Source organism: Cibotium barometz, chromosome 40 (assembly GCF_041138505.1).
Source record: "Cibotium barometz isolate CiBa-2024 chromosome 40, ASM4113850v1, whole genome shotgun sequence".
Lineage (NCBI taxonomy): Eukaryota > Viridiplantae > Streptophyta > Polypodiopsida > Cyatheales > Cibotiaceae > Cibotium > Cibotium barometz.
Window position 1 is genome coordinate 18,701,103 of NC_141085.1, and position 21,710 is coordinate 18,722,812.

At 44.6% G+C, this 21,710-nt stretch overlaps 1 protein-coding gene across 1 annotated transcript; it reads right to left on the reverse strand.

Moving 5' to 3' along the window:
* Positions 1-8,428: 8,428 nt before the first annotated feature.
* LOC147615274 (glutamate--glyoxylate aminotransferase 1-like) lies at positions 8,429-21,155 on the reverse strand. The gene is made up of 13 exons (XM_086779353.1): positions 20,753-21,155; positions 19,865-19,930; positions 19,639-19,756; positions 19,466-19,547; positions 18,525-18,612; positions 18,247-18,405; positions 17,958-18,131; positions 10,178-10,309; positions 10,001-10,066; positions 9,837-9,901; positions 9,595-9,686; positions 8,915-9,071; positions 8,429-8,837 (listed from the first exon to the last, which is right to left on the reverse strand). The coding sequence occupies exons 1-13, from the start codon at positions 20,870-20,872 to the stop codon at positions 8,705-8,707; spliced, it is 1,452 nt and encodes a 483-aa protein (XP_086635479.1). The 5' UTR covers positions 20,873-21,155; the 3' UTR covers positions 8,429-8,704.
* Between the last annotated feature and the right edge of the window lie 555 nt (positions 21,156-21,710).

The window sequence follows — 21,710 nt, forward strand, 5'->3', positions numbered from 1 at the left end:
TAAATGAATTCATATACACCTTCAAGTTCATGCTATACAAATTGCACACTTGTATTCACATTTCAATTCCTAGTAAGTAAGTGATGTGTGAGGGTACCTCGGTATTTGGAGGAAAAGCCGAGAGGAGCATGTCTTGAATCCGCCTTACCGTCGTGAGAGCCTTGAAAAAGTGGTAAGGTGGAGGATTAGGTACCGGTGGTGAAGAAATGGCCCCAACTTGTGCCTACTAGTTTCGACCTAGGTACGAGGATGGGAAGAGCTTGGTCAGGAGATCGGCAAGCTTCAACGCTCTACATCGACTTTCAAGTATCTATTAGAGGGTTAGGGTTGCTTTCAAGGTGTTTGCATAGTCTCATTCTACTCTCCAAGGACTACGTTTGGAGCCCTCAAGTGTTTGATTTGGATTCCGTTCACTTCTCTAATTGGTAAGTCTACCCGCAAAGCCCAGTCAAAATCAATACTTCATTTTGGCAAAGTGAGCATAGGACTAGGTTCCCCATACCCTAAGCTTCCCATCTAGCCTTAAACCTCACATTTTGGACACCCAAGCTATTCGCTTGTTTTTGTAAAAATTAGGGTTTCTGGACTGAACCTATTTTGACATCATAGCTAGAGAGTATGCTCTTTTCAAGATTTAGACTTCGTTTGCTTGGTTAGGGTGGCAAATTACTCACTGGTTGACTTTTCAAAGAAGTCAAAATAGAGAGTACTTCTGAATTGACCGTGGTCAAAGTGATCATACACAGGGGTTCTACACGTCATTGCCTCTCTATAGAGCTAAAGAGCTTGTAAATTGAATCTTGGGAACATATCCAACTTGAATTTGGTCATTTTCCAATGGCATCCAAGTCAAAGACCAAGGCTACTTTCAAGGAAGTAGTTAAGCATGAAAATGGTGTTCCAGAAAAAGTAAGGCAAGATGCAAGACAAGATGTTCAAGAGCATGTGCAAAATAATGTTGACTTGCATCAAGGGTCACACTTACCACAAGGTTACATTGAGAATCTAGGGATTGTGCAATGGATGGAGAAGATGTATCTTGATTGACAAAGTACTATGAGCAAATTGGTACAGCTTATGGAGAGCTTAGGCCAAAAATTTCAAGATAATGCAAGTAAGGAAAAACTCTTTAACCACTTGGATCAAAGATTTATAGCCATGGATCAACAATTCCAAAGAGTTAGTGACACCTTGCATAATGGGTTGAGATGAAGGAAGGGCTCACTAGCTTAAGGCAAGAATTGGGCAATTGGAATGCTTCTCCAAGTTTGCAAGATTGTCATTCCAATGACTTGGGTGACCGTTTCATCAATGATTCGCCCGGGGGGGGGGGGAGGTCATCATTTCAATGGTTCGGGACTTCATCACATTAGACCACCTCAATTCAATGATATAGGTGTCTTTCATCCAAGACCATGTGTCGTTCGTAGGGATGATGATGAGCAGCTCCTCACGGTTAATGTGGAAGAGGTAGTCTATGCTTATGATTCTCATGGATATTGGGATGGTGTGAATTTTGGTAGAAATGCATATGCCTATGATGACCATGCCTATGCCTATGATTATCATGTCTATGATAATTGTGATGCCTATGACTATGATGTTCATGGTCATTATGATTCTTTTTATGAAGGCATGTATGACAATGAGGATTGGGCAAATGTATTTGGTATGCCAATGCAACAAGTTGATGCATATGGATCAAGTATGTCTATGTATGATTCCTCTTCAATACATATGTGCAATCAAAGATACCCTTTACCCTTGTCTATCAATGAGCCACATTGTCAAACACTCTTCTGTTCAAAAGGAGTGATTGGAGAAAGGCAATGCACAATGTTTGATGGAGAAGCTGCTGGCCACAAGTGAAGCCAAGATAAGGAGGATCAATGTATGTGAATTATTGGTGCCGAGTCTTGGTTTCCCTATTGATTTGAGTGGGGATAGAAGACCTATTATACACTCAATGTTACTAGATTTGGTCTTTGCCAAAACCAATGGAGGATCTCCGTTCACTTTTACATTTGACCAATGTATTGAGTGTGACTATGTGGGTCTTTATGCACACATTTTGGGTGTTGAAGTGGAGGACATGCTTGCTGTAATTTCTAGGCAACAAGAAGACGAAGATACTTTGTTGCTGAACCTTTCTTGACAAGTCACCAATGTATTTGTGGTCAAAGGGGATACACAAGCTGAAAATGGGTATAATTGGACAGCTTTCATAAGTGCTTTGATTGAGGAATTTTCAGCTCTCATGACATGATGCCACGAGATTGTGAGAACATGGTCATTGATGACATTTTGGATGAGTACTTGTTTGTTAGTGATGAATGGGATGATGACTCATTTGTTTTGGTGATACACGTGATGACCATGCTTTGGATGATCATGCATTGGGTGATGCGTTGAGTGGCTCATAGAAGGTTCTTGAAAATACATTGTATGATCCGTTCTCGAGTCCGGTTAGGAAGACATATGATTGTCAATTATTTGACTATGAAGGCTTCGAGGATGTGAATCATGATGCAAATAAAGAAGAATATTCTCATGATGAGATTGTTCACACATGTATTGATGATATTTTGGTGGTTGATGTTGATGATCACGGTACTACCATTCATTATGAGAACGAGGATGTCTATGAAGATGCGGATGATGGTACCCTTGACAATGAAGATATTCATTATGAGGATGCATGTTCTATGCTTTGTAGTGGATATCTTCAAGGGGATTTTAAGAATGTCAATAAAGTTCATACGGACATGGAGTTTGAGGTGTGCATTTTCAGATTTTGTGGATGCCAAAGTGTTTCTATGATTTATGGCATTGGGGCATTCACTTTCGGATGCATTCCTTGTCATATGAGATGCATAGTGCAAGACTATGTGGCACGCCATGGTTTTGGTGTATTGCCTTTTGATGGAGGAAATACTCTTGCACATGGTATATTACATTTATGTTTCGGATTGATGGGATATACCAGTATGCTTTTCTTTTGACCCCGGTATATGTGGTAGCCAAGTTATGTGGGTTGAAAATTATAGTAGTTATCCTTTTGATCTGGGTTGCTACTTGTGCTTGAGGAGGCTTGATTGTTGGTCTCTTGGTTTGCCTTTTGATTTGGGAGGTCAAAGTTTTGATAGGTTATCCTTTGACTACCTTTGAGGAACCAATTGGTTAATAAAAACAGTGATTATGGCTTGTTGGAATTTTTGAAAATCACTGTTTAGACAGCCCTATACCTTTTGGTTTTGGATGAAACATGCGTGGAAACTTTATGAAGTGTATATGCCATTATGGAGTACATGATATGGCTTGATTTGAGGGCATTGTGGACAGTTTGCAGCCATACATATGTCTTTTTGGCTCCAACATACATGGCTCACGCATGAGCATGCTACTTGATACGAGTCCTTGATGGTATACTTCACCCATGTAAGTTTGTACATGTATACTTATGGTTTCGAGGATGAAACCTCTTAGGTGGGGATGGTTTGTAACAAAGTTAAAAGGGACTCAAGTCAATTTGGGCCCAAGGCCAAGGGATGAAGAGATGTGAAAGGAGCTGAGGGCTAGGACTAGGGTCGGGCATGCCCATGGACATGAATAAGTGTAGTGTGAAAGGGTGGCCTAGTATATAAGTGAATATGGGCCAATGTAATAGGAACCTTTTTGATAATCAAGATTACACAAGTCCTTTACTTTCTCTTCTTGCTCTAAACCTAGGCTAATCATCTTCATCTAGGCTAAATCTAGGTTGCCACTTTCTTTCAGGAAGTCATCCTCCACCCCATATGGAGTCTCTCTTGACTCTAGTCTGGACAAGAAATATGCCATTGCATGTTTGTTTCTTGGGGTGTACTTGATGTTGTTTCTTGGGGTGTGCTTGATGGTGAACTCGAACTCTTATAACAACAGCATCCATCTGGCTAATTTTCCTGCCAGGTTTGGCTTGTTTACGAGATACAAGAGCACTTTGTGGTCCACATGAAATTCAAAAACAGTACCTAACAGATAACGTCTAAATTTTTTGATCGAGTAGATCATCCCCAGTGATTCCTTTTCTGTTGTGCAATAGTTTCTTTCTAGCTTCTTCTGCTTGCATAATAGACTGGTTGAAACTAGTCTTCATGTGACTCCTGCATCAAAGCACTTCCAATGGCAAAATCAGAAGCATCCACGAATACATGGAACACCAGATCAAAATTTGATTGCTGCATAATTGGTGCTATGATGACAGTATCCACTTCATATTTTGGAATGCCTCCTGACAGGATCCTAACCAAACATATTCTGCATACGTCACAGTCAAACTGTATAGGGGTATTTCCACGTTCACCATGCCCCTCATGAACCTACTGTGCCATTTGATTAGTCCTAGAAATTTGGCTAGCTCCTTGGCATTCTTCGACTTTTGTCGGATCTACTACTAGCTCTTCTGCCTGACAGTGTGCCACAATAGAGATCCGCTCGTGATAGCAAAGGCATACTGGCTTAGTCTGGCACTTCTCCAGACACATCATCAGGTGCTTTATGTGGTCTTCTTTCTTTCCAAACACACTGAAGTCGTCCACGAAGGCCCTCATGAAGGTGGTTAAATATTTGTAGAATATTTCTTGCACCATCCTATGGAATGCGAGAATGGACGCCCAAAAGTCATCACATTGGAGGCGAAAGCCCCCCATTATGTTAGAAAGACTGTTTTCTCCTTATCCTTCGAATTCATGCGCACGTGATTATACTCATTGAACCCATCCAGAAATGTGTATGTCTCATGTCTTGCTATAGCATCCAATAGAGAATCTATGAATGGTAGAGGAAATGGATCTGATATGGTGGAGGCATTTAGTTTTCGGTAGTCTATATAGACTCTGAGTCTTCCAGTCCTTATTTGGGACAATGACTATGGGTGATAGCCATTTTGATCTCTTAATAGGATAGATGAACCCCACTCTCAATAGCTTATCTATCTCCTCTTGGACGTGCTTGGTGTAGTTAGGGTTCATTCTATACTTACTCTGCCTCATAAGAAATGCATCCTACTTTAGAACGATCTTGTGCTGATAAAAGCTAGGATCAATTCCTTTCATGTCAGATTAATTCCATGCAAATACATCCTTGTAGGATCTCAATAGCTCCAGGAGTTTTCCTATGAATTCTTGATTTAGTTTTGCACTGACTTTGATTGTTCTGGGCTCTTGGTCATCTCCTAGGTTTACTTCCTCAAGCTCATCTTCCTGGACCTTGATATTTCATCTCTTCAGTTAAAACATGCACACTTCCTCTCTTGATCTACCCCAACTAGCTTCTCTATTCAAACTTTTTGTGCAGAAATTACCTCTACCTTCCTTTCCCATTCCCCAGCAGGATCGCTAAAAGTGTTAGTTTCCGGTCAAGACCCGGTACTTACGTGGTTCCGGACCACCTAGTCGGCTCCTGGAGAGCAACGACTAATACAATTGTGCCCAATGTAACAAGCTAACACTAGCACGTTGAGCTGCCAGTCTGCCTAAGCTTGGGGAGTTAGTCGTGACTACATGCAGGCCAGTTCCTAGATTCTTGATGATTTCGGAAAGGAGTTAATGTCCAGACAGGAATGCAATCAACACAAAACGGATACGGAATATACAGAACTATGCAATGCAGAAAAGAGACAAGTCAGAGAACAACCCATGAGACATTCTTCAATATTAGCTTGGTCTCTCATCAGTACAATACCCTAGCAATCACTGATCTCATGAACTCTTGAGCTCAGCTATCCATTCAGTAGTCTATCTCCCTATTCCACTCACTCAAGAATAATCCCTTACGCTGCTTACATCCATCTGGGTACTACCCATTTGGAAGAAGCCGTTACAAAGTTGTGACAAAGTAAGAAAGCTTAACCCCTAGTTTATTACACAACAGGACAATCTAGGAGCGACCTAAGCGACGGCCAAACTGGATGGTTGGCCGCTAACATCATTGTGGGAGTGTGTGTGTGCTTGCAAGATCACAAGCTCTCTCTCCTCCTCCAATCTTTTCAATTGGTGAAGAACTTGATTTTTTCATCCTCAAGGACACATTTCCATTAGCAAGCTTGACCATGAGGCTTGTGCCTATGAGTGGTGGGCTTCCTCAAGTAGTCCTTGGTGATTATGTCAACATACGAGCACCACCATGCAAAATTGTTGAGACTGAGTCTTCTCCAACCTATGCTTGCAACATTGCCAAAACCTGCCCCTTTCATATCAGGTGCGCTCTTTCCATTTTTTCGGGTACCTGAGTTCTAGTGGTTTATTGTTCAAGAAACCCGTGAATTCATCATGTGGCACGTTTATGCCTCAGAAATATTTTATTTTATTATTTATCGGACATAAGTCATTCTAGGAGAATTATTACGACTTTGGTAACACACCATTTAAAAAAAAGAACCTACACCAGACAACAAGGAGCTCCAGCCTTGCAATTTGTCAATACTAGTCCACAACAATTGTGGACTTTAAATTTCCACCTTCCCAATCGTATGTTCACTAGAGCTCAAGCTCGTCGTCACTTGCAGTTATCAAAACAATAGCCAAAGAACAACATACACACCAGGAGGAAAGCAAGTAGCTAGACTCAAGCTCCTAGAATCTTATAATGGATACTGAGGTCGTCGTACCTTGGAACAAAGCCTTTAAAGAAAATGCCTTCCTTTGGTGGCATAGACGGATTCATGAAAGGTGCTACAACATGATTTCAATTTGAACGCGCTATCCGTATAAGTAGTTTACTCTCCAAATCAAAGAAAGTTGCTAGCCACATCCTTGCTTAAAGACAATGCCTTCCTTTGGTGGCATAGATGGATTCATGATGGCAAAGGTGCATTTGAATGCACTATCCGTAAGCAGTTCATACTTGCCAATGCGAATTTTCAAGCCTGTTCTAAACTTCGGTTGTTGGAACAAACTAGTTTCTTATCTCCTTACATCTCTTTGTTCACCACATTGGTACTAGAGGTTAACAACTTTACTTTTGATGAAGAGCTTGATGTTTTCATCTTGGAATTGGAACCCAGTTGTGTTCCAATGTCCAAAGATATGATCCTCCCAACTTAGCCTTGGCTATTCCCTATGCAAAGCGAGTTGTGGATCTCAATTCTTCAACTCAAAGATCCTCCAATAAAGGACAATCTTCCTATACTAGCAACAACTCTTTTGGTCCACGAGATTTAAAAGCCTCAATACTTTCAACATCAAAATTCTCATTGATCTTCTTTTCCAAATCAAAATCAAGATCTCGTCGACATCAACAATCTGGTACCAATGATAAGCAATCGTTTCCTTGATCACGACAGAAGTTGTCACATGGTGATACCTCCAAGCGACCTGACGACTCTCAACATCAAACATTTGGTTCAACCAACTCAAAAGAAGCTTCACAACATTTAGTATTTATACCATTTGTTATGGTAACCATAGATGGTTCAGATGCTCAAAGCGCCCAAACCTTCCCAGAGATTTCAAAGTTGCTAGCTTCTCCTTCTAGCATGACTTTAGAAGAATGAATGGATAAAATTTTGAAAAGTTCTTCGATCGTTATCTCAAGAAGATGATTCATTAATGATTGAATTGTATGAAGAAACAAAGACTGACCTAGCACCGTGTTTCTGAAGAGCCAACGACACAACAAAGATTGGTTAACATAGTGTTGGAAACTCTTCTCGACATCTTCAATGCTTTTGATAGCTTCATTGGACACTTCACTACTTTCGACATGGAATGATGTTTATATATCTATGAGAAATTTGGTGAGCTATGCCTCAACAGCATGGTGAAAATAGAGAAAACTCTGGTGGAGGGTAGTAGCAATACTACCATGCAAATCCCTCGCTAGACTTAACTTGGTTGTGGAAGGAGCACAAGAACTGAAGAAACCCAAATGATATGCTTGGTGAAGCTAAGAGCTCTCCTTGGTCAATCTAAGGACTGGTTCATACCCTTCTGCGGAAGCCTATCATTCATTGTGCAAGCTTCCAGGTGGAACTAAGATATTAGAGGCAGGTCATCAAAGACCCAAAGCAGATGGAGTGGGTTTGATCATCATTGGGCAAGTGGACATGGCCTCACCTCTTTGTGTCCGGCTGGAAGGATTTTTAAGAAACCAAGCTTCCACAATGTGGCACCCATCCCGTATCATCCAATCCAGGGGGCCATGTTGGTGGGTGAGACGCTTCAGCCAGAAGGGTCTGAACCTGGCCTAAAGAAACCAAATATTTTTTTTGGTTGCCTTTCATGCAGTGGAAGCTAGGCTGGACAGGGGCCACCCCCCAAACTAACTATCCATCACATTTTTTCTTTATTTCTTATGAGTTGGCACTGCTATACTGCTTATCATAAAAAAAATAGATAGCAATTGTCAACCTCAGATAAAAAACAATTCCTAAGCATGGTCACACAAAGACTTGCTCCAACAAACCTCAGCATAGCTCAACACATTATTGTCACAAGGTCAGATGACACCCAAACCTTCCCACAAAACACTACCATGAGATTGCTAGCTTCTACATGAATACTTAATCAAATTTAGTAGCACAAGGGAGCTTTGCAACCACCTGCACCTGAAACTGTTTGTAGCTTTAAAAATAAGGCACCTGAAACTGTTTGTAGTATATGGAGATTAGATTCACAGGAAGGCGCAGAAAGGCATTCTGTACCTTTCAGTTGTCAATGTGATCACATCACAATCTAGAAAAGGTTTCAGTTGGGCCCTCATACTGAACCATGAACTCGTCATTGAACTTTTTGAACTTTTCCATAACTTCTGGCATGTCTTCTTCAGCTGGCAGTATTGTGGTCCTTAAATGAAATGTGCTGCAGGAACACATCCCAGTTCAGACAACTTCTGCATAGGAAATGAGTTCAAAAAACCCACGTGCAATGATTGTTACCCTTCTTTTTGACCGAACCCTGACCCGGGAACAGTTGATATTCCTGTTGCCTCGAGCAGCTTGATGCAGTAGAAGACATCAGGTGCTTTTCCGGCCTTTTTGGCTGCCACTATGGCAGCTGGTGGCAGCTTAACCTTCGGAAATGAATACATGGCCCCTGTAGCAGTAGTCATGTTTGAATTATATAAAGAGTGAAAGATCATTATCTGAACTATAAGCCCAGTAGAGGTTGATAACATCATGGGTGATTGGCATGAGGGGTGTTAGATGGGCAAGAACACCAATCGCTGCATGCACCAATCTCCTTGCCCATATGACGGGCAGAGAGTTGGATAGGCAAGGTGGATTGGGTTGGGCATTGAGCAGGTTGCCTCTCCAACCAATCTCCTCACAATGGGACAGACGGGGAGTTGGATGGGCAAGCTTGCACGTCCAACAAAAGGAGCGTGGATGGGCAGTTTTCCCCATTCAGCAGATCTCCCACTCATAGGATGGGCAGGGAAGGTTGCCTGTCCAATCAGCTTCCACTCCCATAGGACGAACAGTGAGTTGGATAAACAAGGTTCCCATCCCATAAATCTCCCTGCCCATGGAAGGACAGGAAATTGGACAAGCAACATTTCCCATCCATCATTGGTGGGCAGTGCATCCTTACATACAACCAGCCTAAGAATCAGTACCTTCAGTGAAATTGCAAGTGATATTTCTGCAGCTGTTGAACCCATCTGTCATGATATGAGCCCGTCTCCTCAGTGACTCCAAAATTGATTTGCTGCAACATTCAGCCAAAAACAAACAAAAAATGGAAAGAAAAAATTAAGCTATGGAATTTTGTCTGTCTAGAAGAAAAAAACAAGACAAACAAGTAATATCTTGTATGCCCACTGCTATATAACAATAAAAAAATGCCAACTGTATCAACCTCTCTTGGGCGTATCGAGGGTAAGAGATGTCATTTGGTTTCGGCGGATTCACCATAAGCCCTATCTGAAAAAATGCAATGACAAATTAGAAGAGCAATAATATGAATAGGATACCAAAAATAGAAGGGGAGGTGGGGGGTTGGACAGGACAGGAATGACTTACAAAAATTTGACCCGGTACATTCGGACTCAGTGCAATAGATGCCACTTTGTACAGCTCATCGACTGTCTGTAAATGGGTCAAAAGTACCTCTTAACCCAAACATATATATGAAAATAAGAAGCTTAAAAACCATAAAATTTTAATTTTTAAAATCAACATAGCAAATACTCCTTATACCTTTGGGGGGATATTTGTAAGCTCAAAGTATCCACCACGCTGACCGCATTCACCCCAATAGCCCTTTGAGACAGTGTGGAAAGATATGAGCTCGACTTCTTTGTTGAGGGGAGGGCCCATATCCATTAAAACCTATACATTTCCATATTATGTATGAGAAAATCATGAAAACTTTCCCTATAACTGCAAAGGTAGTTGAGCAATTGCTGATTCTCTGTGTGTGTGTGTGTGTGTGTGCGCGCGCGCGCGCAAATCCAGCTATCATACCAAGGTCTGCAAAGTGGAAGGGGTTACACACTAAGCAGGACAGGGAAAGTGGGCAGTCTACAAAGATGGACGAGTTATCATTGCAGTGGCACCCTGTATAGGGGCATGGGGTCTATGAGACCATGGATGCACTACGTATGGCTGCTTGGAACTGTACTCTATGGTCGAACCCCGGAGCTTTTGTAGAGTGTCACCCTGTATAGGGGCATAGGGTCTATGAGACCATGGATGCACTATGTATGGCCTCTTGGAACTGTAATGGTACTCTATGGTCAAACCCCGGAGGTTTTTCAGGGGAGAGATGTTGATTTCTATATAGAGATACATCAGAGTCCAGTGAGAGGACTCCCCATATTATGTATGGGAGTCTACATACATAGGCTAGAGTCTAGACTCAGATCTCTGGAGTTGTCTGAGAATCTGGAGGTGTGGCAGTCCTATTCAAGTGTCACCTACATCCAATGCTCTCAATGCTTGAAAGGATGTGGCCCCGTTCGTGTGAATCCTGCCAAGGGAGAGGATGGTACACATCGCAGTTTGTTACTTCTTTAGAGAAATCTGCCAATGCACGGGACTTATTGCAAGATAGTAAGTCACCTTATGCCTCTCTTTTTGCAGAGATAGTGGAGTTTTCCCAACAAGAAGATATCCTCCTTTTGGGTGACTTCAATGCTCGAACAGCTAGTAGACTCGTGCAAATGTATTACTTCCACCCAGACCCACTTGTCCTTTTAGACCCAATAGAGCTCATGTGACACACCTTACCTTGGGCTATTATCGTAATAAGAAGAGGCAATCGGAGCACTTTACACAAAAACAAGGTGAATTGACATACAACTATCTTGCCCGGTTTCGGAAGCATCTGCTCATGCTTGCGACCACTGCGGAGCAAGTTGAGCGTTTGGTGGATGGTTGAAACTGTTATGCACATGTTCGTGCACATCAGGACATACTCCGGAGACATGGACCAAAGGAGGTGGACTTCATCACAGCTGTGTGTTCTGTGTAACTCCTAGTTGGGGGGTTTCACAAAACACTTGACCATTAATGCAATTAAACACTTAAATGGCCTACAAACTTTAACATACGCCACTTCATTCCACAAACTGTAAAAGAGAGAAGCCCGCATCCGACACCACATAGAGGCCGGAATGGGCCAACCACCCCCTTGGATTACCCAAGGAGAATGGCCTTACCCACGGAAGATGCAAGATTATCCATATACAAATGCCATAAACGAGGCAACCATAAAACTCAGCTGGTACACAAGCTGTAGAAATGCCAAGCCAACAATATAATCCATATCCAGCTGATCAGAGTAGAGCCTTGTTGGGGAAGCTTATTGTTCGGGGGCCGCTTCCAGGCGCTGAGCCTTGGAAGGAGCTTCTTTTTCAACGGCTGCAGGCTAGAGCTCCCCCAGCAGGGGGCACTTGGGCACCAGAGATACGGTGGATCTTCACAGAGATGAGGAGGACAGGCCTCAGTAGAGGATGGGAGGACAGATTTGCCTTGAGTATCCTGCGAGCTTGGGAGTTGCTGAGACCGGGGCTTTCTTAGAGACCTCCCACTTGTGAGGAGGAGCGGGCCAGACGGCCGCTCATCTGGAGCCCCGCGGTACGCACAGAGCAGGGTCATATGCTGGGTTCTCGGCCTCGTCTAGCCTGGGGACCATTGGCGACAGGCCCAGCACGCAGTTTTGGAGATTGGCAGGCCTTTTGCAGTCTGCCGGAGGAGATCCAAGCGGAGAGGCTGAGTCACTTCAGAGGGGGGCTGATTATGAGGGATGACATTCAGGAGGCTCTCACTGGGGAGTGGTTCACGCCTTTTGAGCCAGCGGCCCCACGGTGGATGGGAGCCTTTACGCAGTTGGAGATCCTGATTGCTGTCAGAGCTTGCACTATGGATGGTAGATGCCTCTACTGTGAGATACAGGATGAAGGCAGACTTCAGAGAGTGGAGGCGGAGTCGCCTTTGGTTACAGAGTGCATCTTTCAGAGGATACGGGTAGTGGCCGCCGCTTCTCGGAAGTGGCATATTGATCCAAACCCTGCAGATGTGGACTTTGATTGGTGCATATGGGCATATGCTGTGCGTCCCTTGGCCTGGCTCCACTGGGACCCTGGCGAGTACGAGTGGCATGATCCTTATGCGTCCCCCGAGGCCACAGAGATCACCTTTTTCCAGTACACTGTTCGGTTGGGGAGGCATATTTTGACTGCGAGGAGGACGGTCTCTCCAGCTGCATCGGAGCATTGGCGGCTACATGGACTCTCACACGAGTTCCTGGAGGATTTTTGGACCAGGCTCTGGGCTAGCAGACAGGCACGCTGGATCTCGGCTTTCCAGTGGTTGCCCACAGGGGCTCTGCAGTTGGCACCTGGCTTGTCTACAGTGGCCTTCCGCCGGCCTGCGTCCGATGCGGCCACCCTTTGGAGACACAGCGACATTGCCTATGGGACTGTCCACAGGCGTAGCAGATTTGGCTGAGGGTTCTGCGCATTTTGGCCCCCCTCTCTCCAGAGGGAATGTATACGTGGGGAGCCGCTGCTGTCAGAATACGCAGCGGAGATGATGACCAGATCTGGGAACACAAGAGCAAAACGCATGCAGAAAAAATACAGCACAAGAGAGAGAGAGAGAGAAATAGGCATGTAACTCTACTCTATATACACAAGAAAATCCCGGGTATGATACACAAATGGTATGGGGGCTGGGGGCCTATTTATATGCCCCCATATGAGCAGTCGGCCTACTGAAAAAGGCACTCCACGACTGTATCAAAAGTCGGCAAGTAGCAAATGAGGCCCACGACTGCATACATCCAGTCGGCCAGCATACAGAAGTCCACGACTGATGTCTGGGCAGTCGGCCAGCTACTTGTCCTCCAGCTGCCTCAGGGCTGCCTCCCAAGCCACAGAAAAAATGGGAAAAATAGGGAAAAAATGCGGAGAGTGGGGAAAAGTGATAAAACACCTCATAAGGGCGGGCACACCCACAACAAAGGCCCTGGTGTATAAAACTAGACACGAGATGACTTCTAACACCCCCTCTCAGCTCCTGGCTGAGAAACCAACCACAGGGAGCTGGGGTGCCGCTTGAGCAAATCCTGAGATAGCGACTTTGTGAAAAGGTCCACCGTACTGTCCTCCGTCGAACAGAACTCTAGCAAGATGTCATCAGCAACGATCTGTTCACGAACAAAGTGCCTCTCAATGACCATGGGTTCCTCCAGTGGAAGCCCAAACCTGCAATGCAACCTCTGCATCCTCACCACCTCACAAGTAGCATCACAAGCAGCCCGGTACTCTGCCTCTATCCGCGACAAGGCAAAAGATGACTGCCTCTTACTGCTCCGTAAAACTGCTCCTGGGCCTGAAGTAGATCTCCTCGTGTCCGGATCTCCTCCCCAAACTGAGTCACTCCAACCGTGGAGTCGGACTCCATCCAACAATCCCCCCTCCTGTGTACAAGAGTCCATGATCCTTTGCATGCCGCAGAAACCACAGGAAACGCAATCCTGCCTACCAAAGAGTCATCCGCAACCATGAGCTCAACTGCCTCATCAGGAAGCTCCCGTCCAATCTGGTGTCCATCAACCAGATCAATGAACCATTCTGCTTCTGAGTCAAAGAGGCATCACACTGCTCACAAGGATCAACACCTGTTACGGTGCAAAAACAAGTCCTGGAAACCTCCTGAAGACCACGCAAGGCCTTCTGAAACCTGTCAACCACCCCCTCTGAATCCGGAACCACAAAGCCTGGAGAAACCACCTCCTTCTGCAAGTAAGCACCTGCCACCTGCCTGGCTTTCTGAAAGGTCCCCGTGGAAAGAACATCCTCAACAACTGGAAGTTCTATGTCCCGAACACTACGAGACATCAGAGCATAAGTGACCTGTTCAGCTTCCTCTGACTGACGAACACAAGAACTACCAACATCAGTACTGGAAAGTTCCTGCCAACTGCTGCCATCTACTGGCAAGCTATCCACCATCTGGTCTCGGAAAGCCTGTACCTGCAACGTATCCACACTTGAGTGGCCATTACCAGACTGCCACTCATCACCAACCTGAGGACCTGGGAGAGAGAGAGTGGTGAAAGCCTGTAAACTCCATTCTCCACTCCGCCTTCCCAAACCACTTGGCCTGTTGCTTTGTCCCGGAGAGCAACAAAATGCTCATCAAACTCCACCCGTACGCCAGTCTTGCAAACCTGATGCACTGACAACAGATGAAAACCAAGTGCCGGAACATACAACACCTGGGAGGAATGCTTCCCCCCTCTGCCATCGGGAACTATCTCCATCCTGCCCTCACTGTGAACTGGGATAGTGGACGTATCCCCAGTAAGAATATGACCAGAAAGCCTGCAGATATCCTGTAAACCGGAACGGGAAGGAGTCATGTGCCTGGAAGCACCACTATCGAGAATCCACTCTCGAGTATCCGTTGCGGAGAGTCCTCCAATCTCCTCCCTGCCTAAAGAAAATGAAACATCGGTGTCCATCACCTCCAGGTGCACAAAAGCCGGAGTCTTCATGATTGCTGCTGAGGAATCTTCACCCTTCTCGGTCTTCCGCTTGGGACACTGCCTCCAGTAGTGGCCTTTCTCGCCACAATCATTACAGGTCCTCTCTGCCTTCAGTTTCTCGCGGTCAGCGTCGGACTTCTTCTCAGAAGACTTCTCCGAGGAAGCCTTCCCTTTGCCCGAGTTACGGCCTTTCGACCGTTGGCCAGTTAAGGCCTCCGAACCTCCACCCTGAGGAGGGTTCGTGAATCGTTCCTCCTGGTCCAGGACCATGGGCACAAGCTCCTCCCACGTGATGGTGCTGAGCCTGCCACTGGAAATCAAAGAGGAGTAAAATGCTGAGTACGAAGAGGGCAAGTGTGACAGCAACGTTATGGCCATGTCCTTTGACGATATCTCCTTCCCAGCCTGAAGAACTTCCTGCTGAAGAGCTTGCAGCTTGTTAATATGCTCCTGCATCGTCGACGACTTTGCTGGGCTCATAACCCGCATCTGTACTTCCAAGGAAATCCTCTTCATGGGCGATACCCTGTTGTAAAGTGAGGCCAAATGCTGCCATATACCTCTGGCTAGCGTCATATGCTTTACATGATTGATTACCTGCGGCGGTGTGCAGTTGAGGAAAATAAACGAACGGACCCTGGCGTTGACACGATCACACATCTGTGTCTGGGCCTCCCGGTCCTTTCGGGTTGACGGTAACTCCCCTTCCTCTACTTCCGGCCGTGGAACACCAACAACGATGAAATCAGCGAGGTCGTAAGACTCCAGAACAGATTCCATCATCACCTTCCATATGCCGTAGTTGCTCCCGTCCAACTGACGATCCACTGGGAACGTGGGGAGAGTCGGAATCTTCACATGTCTCTCGGCCATCTCAAACAGATCTGCCATTGCGGGGATGTACTCTGAAAAGGGTGGGTGGGTGGGAACAAAGAAGAACCGATACCTGCAAGTGGTTGTCCAGCAAATCAGCCCACCTTCCTCTTTCTTCTCCTCTTCCCGATCAGCCCAAAACAGTCCACCAATCAGCCACAAAACAGTCCCCCTCTTGCTCACACAAATCCCAAGACCTATCTAGAGCCTAGGGCTCTGATACCATGTCAGAATACGCAGCGGAGATGATGACCAGATCTGGGAACACAAGAGCAAAACGCATGCAGAAAAAATACAGCACAAGAGAGAGAGAGAAATAGGCGTGTAACTCTGCTCTATATACACAAGAAAATCCCAGGTATGATACACAAATGGTATGGGGGCTGGGGGCCTATTTATATGCCCCCATATGAGCAGTAGGCCTGCTGAAAAAGGCACTCCACGACTGTATCAACAGTCGGCCAGCAGCAAATGAGGCCCACGACTGCATACATCCAGTCGGCCAGCATACAGAAGTCCACGACTGATGTCTGGGCAGTCGGCCAGCTACTGGTCAGAGTAAGAGGCTTTATGACCAATTCTATAGTTCTAGACACTACATTTTTATAGCCAAGAAAGCTTTGGAAGGATGATACATCTGGCAGGAGTTGATTCACACCCTGCGAGGCCATCCGGGGCGACTCGGATCGAGCGATCTTGCGACGCCAGGCCTTCCATACCACTTGGCGCAGCGGCCCGTTCTATACTCTACACGCGGGTACCCCCCGCTGTGCCAGGCCTTCCACACCACTTGGCGCAGCGGCCCTTTCTATACTCTACACGCGGGTACCCCCCCGCTGGCACTACACGCCACCTGTTTGGATTTCCCCCCCTCCTATTGTATGATATAGCCTCTCAGTTATTTGTACTTTTTTGCACCTAGGGAGAGTCTCCCTAGCTGCCTTGATTGGATCTCTGCTCTGCCTTCTTATGAGCAGGAGAGGGTTTGTAGCCCATTGGGCTTTTTTTCTTTTTATAACTAATGAAAGGATCTTTTCATGGAAAAAAAAACAATATAATCCATATACCACCATGTGGGTACTGATTCTTCCCCCAAAAACCACGGGTCTTCATGCAATAGAGCTGGTACAGCAAGGACAACTCTCGATTCAGCCAGTACAGCTATAACATGGGCTGGTACAACAGGTGCAAAATATGAACAGCAAGTACAACCCTCCATTCAGCCAGTACAGTAAGTACATGTCACCCACCCAACCGGTCCACCCGTGCTTTCTCATTATGTACATACATTGGACTGGCGTTCATGGCAATTGCATATCCCGGGGATTGATGCAACTCGTGATACTGTGGACTTGACTTTCCGTTGGGACTTGTGCCGGTGAGTACATGCCTAAAAATGCCTGGAGGATTGGTGTTCCATTGGGTTTGGTACCTCGTGTACTTGCCTGGAACACGTCTATTTTGCTATAGTCTCATGAACGGGGATTGCCCATACCAATGCTGCATTGCATAGCATCTTTAAGTGCTTGCTTGCAAATTGAATTTGCATGCTGTTTTCATACTTGCTTGACTAATGTGTAGTTCAGGGTAAGGGGACGCTCGCTTGTGAACCATGCGTGTGAAACTGTTTGCTGACATGGTTTGGTGTCAGAATTTTTTGGGTAGCTAGTTTAGTTATTTTTCATTACACCTTTTGCTAGCATAAGTTACCTACAGATCACATGTATTACTTTTGTTCTCATAGACCCTTTGGATCTTTTGTAGACCTTTAAAAAACTCTCTCTCTCTCTCTCTCTCTCTCTCTCTCTCTCTCTCTCTCTCTTACACACACACACACACACACAAAAAAAAAAATAGCGTGCAGGCGCGCACACATATATAACCACTCTACGTAGGATCATCATCTGCTTATTACATGTACATAAACTAGTGTTAGATGTTTCCTTTCTTTTTCTTTCAGTTTTCCATGGCTCAGTATATTCATGGTACCATTGTATCACTTTTGGTCTCACAAGCCCTTGGGGTCTTTCATAGATGTTAATACTACTCTCTCTCTCTCTCTCTCTCTCTCTCTCTCTCTCTCTCTCGCACGATAGGGTCGGCACTCACCTTCTTGGCACTTACAAACGGCCTCTCATCCTGATAGACATTCTGTTGGTACACTTCATCAGCGAGCATCACAATATTTTCTTTGTAGCAGAACTCAATGAGGTCCTGAAGGTTGGCTTCAGAGAGGCATTGCCCTGTTGGGTTTCCAGGATTGATGAAGACCAATGCGCGGACCTAATCTCCCACAAACAAACCAATCAATGAAGAACTTTAGAGTCTTAGGCCAATGCCAATATCTAGCAATGTATACATCATTTGAAGTTAAACAAAGAGTAATGAAAAGCCTTACAGTTATCCCCTTCTTGCGAGCCATGGAGACTTGATGCCTTAGATCTTGGACATCCAATCCCCAATTGGTTTCCTCATTTAGATAGTAAGGGACTAATGTCCCACCAACCAACTGAATTGTTGCAGAATATAGAGGGTATTGTGGTATTGGACACAGCACCTGGAAACATTGCCATAAAGCCATTGTACTTATGACACGAATGCGTTATTCAGAGTAGAAAAATTATCAAAAAAATACCCAAATAAAACTCCAAACATTAATATTTGGAAAATACATACGCCATCTTGGTTATCCCGAATAAGGATGTTGAGAAGCTGCATCACACCTTTACTAGCTCCATCAGTGAGAAATATCAGCTCTGGATCACTGCACAGTTTAAGTCAAAAAAGCTAGTCAAAATCAAGCATCCAAATGCTAACAGGCGCGTAGCCCAACAGTGCAGGTTAAGAATGCAGATGGGAAGATCTTGAGTTCAATCTCTGCTGGCCACCAGTTGCTATTGTGGCCACAGCCACAAGTTCTATTCGCCTTCAGGCGAGCATGTAAAAACTGTCTCCAGGTGGGCATCCCAATATCGTGACTACAGGTGGGTCTACTCAAGGGAAAAAAATTAAGCTTCAAAATAGTATAGAAGTAGCATATCTCAAACTGAAATGCCTTCAGTAGTCCACTGGTTTAATGCTGCAACTAGTTATCTATTTACAGATCCAACAATAATGTGTGTGTGTGTGTGTGTGTGTGTTTAATTCCATAGAAGCAGGGTTATTAATAAGGGCTCAGGCCTATATAAGTGAGTGGGTGTGCACACTGCACATAGCTGTGTTGAGTCGACAGTGTGTGGGTCTGGATCTAGTCTAGACCATGAAGAGGATATAGGACTACCAACCCCTGAGCATGGTATGGGACATTGGGGGCAAGGTGAAGGCCTGTATTCATCCCATCTAGCTCTCCTACTCTCTGAGGTGGTCCAGAGCAGACACGTCCATCAACTGCTTTGCTTGTGTTCTCTATGCGTATGAGTGCATGAATTTGGAGCTCTAGATGCAGGTTGGTCCCAGTGGCTTACAAGATAGTGTTACTGTGAGTGACCTACAAGATAGTATTACAGTGAGTGTGTGGGGACAAGCAAGCATGTGTGTGTGTGCCTGCCTGCCTGCATGATTGTGTGTGTACATGTGTAAGGCTGCTGAAAAGCTTGTATCTGCACTGTAATATTTACCTTGGATATCCATCTCGCCTCAAAAGAAACTCGGCAACTTCTTGCCGAATACCAGGTAATCCTCGTGAATCACTGTAAGCACCTGAGCACCACATTCAGACACATGGCACTTGTAACGATAATGGTAAGTGGTCTTGATTAAAAAAAAATTAGCATAAGAAAATCTCACTTACCAAGCCCACCAGAGGTGTATGACAGATAATGCTTTGCTCTAGCAATAACATCAGCAGGGAATAAGATGTCCACATTCGGATCATCCATCAGAAATGGTGCCTGGCAAAGTGCAATCACCTGCAACCAATGCAAAACCATCATGTGCAAGTTCTCAACACAATGCAACCAAAACAATCTACCAAAAGGCTCCAATAGAAACCTAAAGTATCAAAAGTCCTTGAATACCTGGCGAGGAAACGTCAAGGGCTTCTGCCCCAAGGCATGGGGATTGCCAACATTGGTGAATATAATCTGCAGAGACACACTATTCTTCAGTAAAGAGAAAGCTTTAAAAAATAGGAAAAGATATGAACACCAGAGAGGATCAGTCTCAAACAACACTCCGATTATTCACAAAGCTTAAAATCATCAGTTCCATTGTGCATGACATATCTACAAGCTATGGCACCCCATGTGTGTCACAAGTACCCAAGAGTAAATGCAGGTTCATGCAAAAAGATGGGTTTGCCTTAGCAAACAAATCTTCATAAACAAACCGGTAATCCTACTCTTCATATTTGTGGATCACCATAGGTCCAGAAGACCACAAGGAGACAACCTCATGCATGCTTAGGGGTTTTGGAGCCACCTCGGAAGCTTACTACAGCATATATCAGATTTACATAGAGATTAGTCTTCTCCAAGAATACGTTTGCAGGCTTTATGAATCTATGCACAAATTGGTTGCCTTGAATGGGGCAACTGCATTGTATCTATGCGAGTTCAGTGGTGGCTTTCAATGTGTTGTCTCTGGAGCAAATCCCAACTACCTGCGCACTAACATAAACGACTAGGTTGCCATGATTATCATGGGATTAAGCTGCCTAGCCTTCTTTTGTGATTAGCATATAATTATCTTTCCTTTACATGACAATTAGCAACTTCCATCAAGATTGTTGGTGAAACAAAGCACGGATTCCGGCGTCTGCATCAAGATTTAGGGCTAGGAAAGCATAATTCAGGTTTGTGATTGCAATTGAAGATGAAAAGAGGGCCGTTTTCGATCATTTTCTGATTACGATTAGCGTTAATAACGAGCAATCCAGATAAAGAAAGGAAGGGGATGATGGAAACCTTTTTGCCTTCCTTTTGCAGTTCAGAAGCTCGGATGTAGAGCTCGCCTCGCACAGCATACACCAGCTTCTTGATGTTCTCATTGATGGTGTCCGGGTCCAGGACTCTCTTGGGCGCCATATACGAGGAAAGGCGATCAGAGAGAGCTCTGTATTGGATTTCTGATTCTGATTAACAAGAAGAGAATCTGCCCAAAACAATTTACTTTGCCAAAGCTATTTTGGGCGCCCACAAAGACAAAACACTATATATATTTGAGCAATATGTGGTTGAAGTGCTCAATCTTGTAAAAAGGTGGTGTGTGGCTGTGGCTCCCCTTTTCCCCCTCTCACAAGAGGCTCAAACTGCACCATTGATTTACACTATCTATTGGACAAAGGACTAGTCCCCACACCCGTCCTCTCGATCAAAGAGGAGAGATAGGCCTCATATTTGAAGCCTATCTTCGGCCTCATTGTCCCCTTTAAGAACACACTAAACTTGCCTACCCATATATGAACACACCATAATCCACAAAAGGAACTCCTGAAGCACTTAGTTTTCTTTGAAAAAAGCACCAAACTTGGCATACATATACATCTGGCATTCCAACACAGCCTAGTGGTGACAATCTTAATATACGTGGTATTGAGAAAATCAATCCACAATATGAATAAAAATAGGATAACTAACACAAAGGTAGAGTCTAGCTCAGAAACCAATAGAAAGCCAATAAAATCCTCTACCATCCACACACAAAAATGTCAAAAAGAGTGACCCAAAAATGTAGATCAATGCCCCATGCAAAACCATCATCATTGACCTACACATAAATTAGCTCATTTAACAAGGACCACACAATTTACTTCTCTTTACACCGCTAACATAATTAATGTGGCAAACCATTAAAATAATCTTCGAGCAACCAGATTATTTCTCCTTGGAAGCCTATACTTCTCGCCTTATCTGTCCAAAAAAT

Bases quoted from the DNA above. Each gene is read 5' to 3' on its own strand.
- LOC147615274 (XM_086779353.1), bottom strand. From the start codon at position 20,872: ATGGCGCCCAAGAGAGTCCTGGACCCGGACACCATCAATGAGAACATC. The intron at 19,757-19,864 runs GTATTCAAGGAC...CATTGGTTGCAG, and splicing joins CCTTGACGTTTCCTCGCCAG to GTGATTGCACTTTGCCAGGC. The intron at 10,067-10,177 runs GTATAAGGAGTA...ACCCATTTACAG, and splicing joins TTACAAATATCCCCCCAAAG to ACAGTCGATGAGCTGTACAA.